The sequence below is a fragment of the Triticum aestivum genome, chromosome 4A, assembly GCF_018294505.1.
Source record: "Triticum aestivum cultivar Chinese Spring chromosome 4A, IWGSC CS RefSeq v2.1, whole genome shotgun sequence".
Classification (NCBI taxonomy): Eukaryota; Viridiplantae; Streptophyta; class Magnoliopsida; order Poales; family Poaceae; genus Triticum; species Triticum aestivum.
Genome location: NC_057803.1, coordinates 596,763,782 through 596,765,674, shown reverse-complemented (window position 1 = coordinate 596,765,674; position 1,893 = coordinate 596,763,782). Strand labels below are relative to the sequence as shown.

At 44.4% G+C, this 1,893-nt stretch overlaps 1 protein-coding gene across 1 annotated transcript; it reads left to right on the top strand.

Moving 5' to 3' along the window:
• LOC123083988 (serine carboxypeptidase 1-like) lies at window positions 1–703 on the top strand. The gene is made up of 2 exons (XM_044505819.1): window positions 1–406; window positions 579–703. The coding sequence occupies exons 1-2, from the start codon at window positions 1–3 to the stop codon at window positions 701–703; spliced, it is 531 nt and encodes a 176-aa protein (XP_044361754.1).
• The last annotated feature ends 1,190 nt before the right edge of the window (window positions 704–1,893 follow it).

The following is a 1,893-nucleotide window of genomic DNA, read 5'->3' as shown; positions in this document are numbered from 1 at the left end:
ATGGGGACTATTACTGTTGGATTCCATCTTTTTTTTCTCATTCCCACAATTGCATTGCACGCCCATGCCTCATCTCAGGAGGCGCATCTCACAAAGTTCCTCTCGTCTAAAAGATCCAGAAGCAACATCAGCAACAAAATTGGTGATCCTACTAGTTTCCATGGCGGATCATTTCTCGGAATCGCCAGCAGCCCCCGAACAGATGGGTACTCAGGCTCCGACCACATCGCTATGAAGGCGGCCGACAAGATCTCGGCGCTACCAGGACAGCCGGAGGGCGTCGACTTCGACCAGTACGGCGGGTACGTGACTGTCGACGACCATAATGGCCGCGCACTCTTCTATTACTTCGTGGAATCTCCCGGCAACCCGATGGCGAAGCCACTCCTCCTATGGCTCAACGGAGGTGAGGAAGATACACTCTACTACTAGTAGCTAGCTAGTACCATTGCGTATTGTTGAACACTATATTTGGTAAATTGCTCAAAATGTTCTAAAAAAATACATTCGAAATGCATAATGAATTGATACGATCTTTCAAAAAATAAATAATGGATTGATATGGAGCATGCATGCAGGGCCTGGGTGCTCGTCGTTGGGCTTCGGAGCGATGCGAGAATTGGGTCCTTTCCGGGTGAACAGAGACAACCAAACTCTCACTAGGAACAACCATGCCTGGAACAATGCCTGTAAACAGCTTTGAGCTTTACAAGCATATCTTGGTTAAGATTGCTGCTCCTGGGACTTGAGTAAATTGCAGATTGGTTAGCGGCGGTTTATACAAACAAGAAAAAGATTCATTTGGGATGAACATCGAGGCGACTCACCAAAGATAGCAGAAACCATCTGAGATATACGGTGTTTTAAGCCGGTGAGATCCGTGGTCACCTCTTGAAGAGCCGCCTCTGCTTTTTCAGCTCACTGCGTCAAAGCAGTCTTCTCTTCAGCCCATGTTTTTCTTTCTGCATCGAAGCTGGTTTTCAGTTTCTCCGTCTCAGATATGCTGAATGGGAATTTTGAAAATGCCTTCTGGGTCTCAGATTCTTGACTTGCTAGCCGGGTCTTTGCATCAGTAAATTGTGATTCAAGTTTAGCAGTAGCAGCCTGTATGAAATACAGAGCTGTCAACATGTTCACATCAGGGTTACAGGAATATAAGTCCCAAGTCTTTTGCAAGCAACAACACTTGGCACTTGGGGGCTAATGGCTGCCGAAAAATTCAGTCATAACAAACAATTCACGTGAATAAGTCCCAAGCACTTTGCAAGCAAGACTACTTGGCACTTGGGGGCTAATGCACATCGATTGAGTTTTCTTACTATTTTATGATGACCCGGTTGTGCTGTAAACAATCACAGCCGGCTCATGGGGGCTACACAGATAAGCTTTCACTTTTAAACAATGGTAAACAGAACCGGCTCATTCATGCCGATTAAACCGACCCTTGGGGACTACGGATGCAATGCTAAATTGTTTAAACATCTGGTTTAATTCTAACTATGACAACCGGCTTTGGAAGGATTCTACTATAGATGCTTATGGATTATTCTAAGTCTATAGCATATTCAATCTTATCATAACCAGTAGACTTGGGGGCTGGCAGGATATTGATACGTCTCCAACGTATCTATAATTTTTGATTGCTCCATGCTATATTATCTACTGTTTTGGACATTATTGGGCTTTATTATCCACTTTTATATTATTTTTGGGACTAACCTATTAACCGGAGGCCCAGCCCAGAATTGCTGTTTTTGCCTATTTTAGAGTTTCGAAGAAAAGGAATATCAAACGGAGTCCAAACGGAATGAAACCTTCGGGAACGTGATTTTCTCACCGAATACAACTCAGGAGACTTGGACCCTACGTCAAGCCAATTTACAGGAGGCCACG

Bases quoted from the DNA above. Each gene is read 5' to 3' on its own strand.
- LOC123083988 (XM_044505819.1), top strand. From the start codon at position 1: ATGGGGACTATTACTGTTGGATTCCATCTTTTTTTTCTCATTCCCACA. The intron at 407-578 runs GTGAGGAAGATA...GCATGCATGCAG, and splicing joins CCTCCTATGGCTCAACGGAG to GGCCTGGGTGCTCGTCGTTG.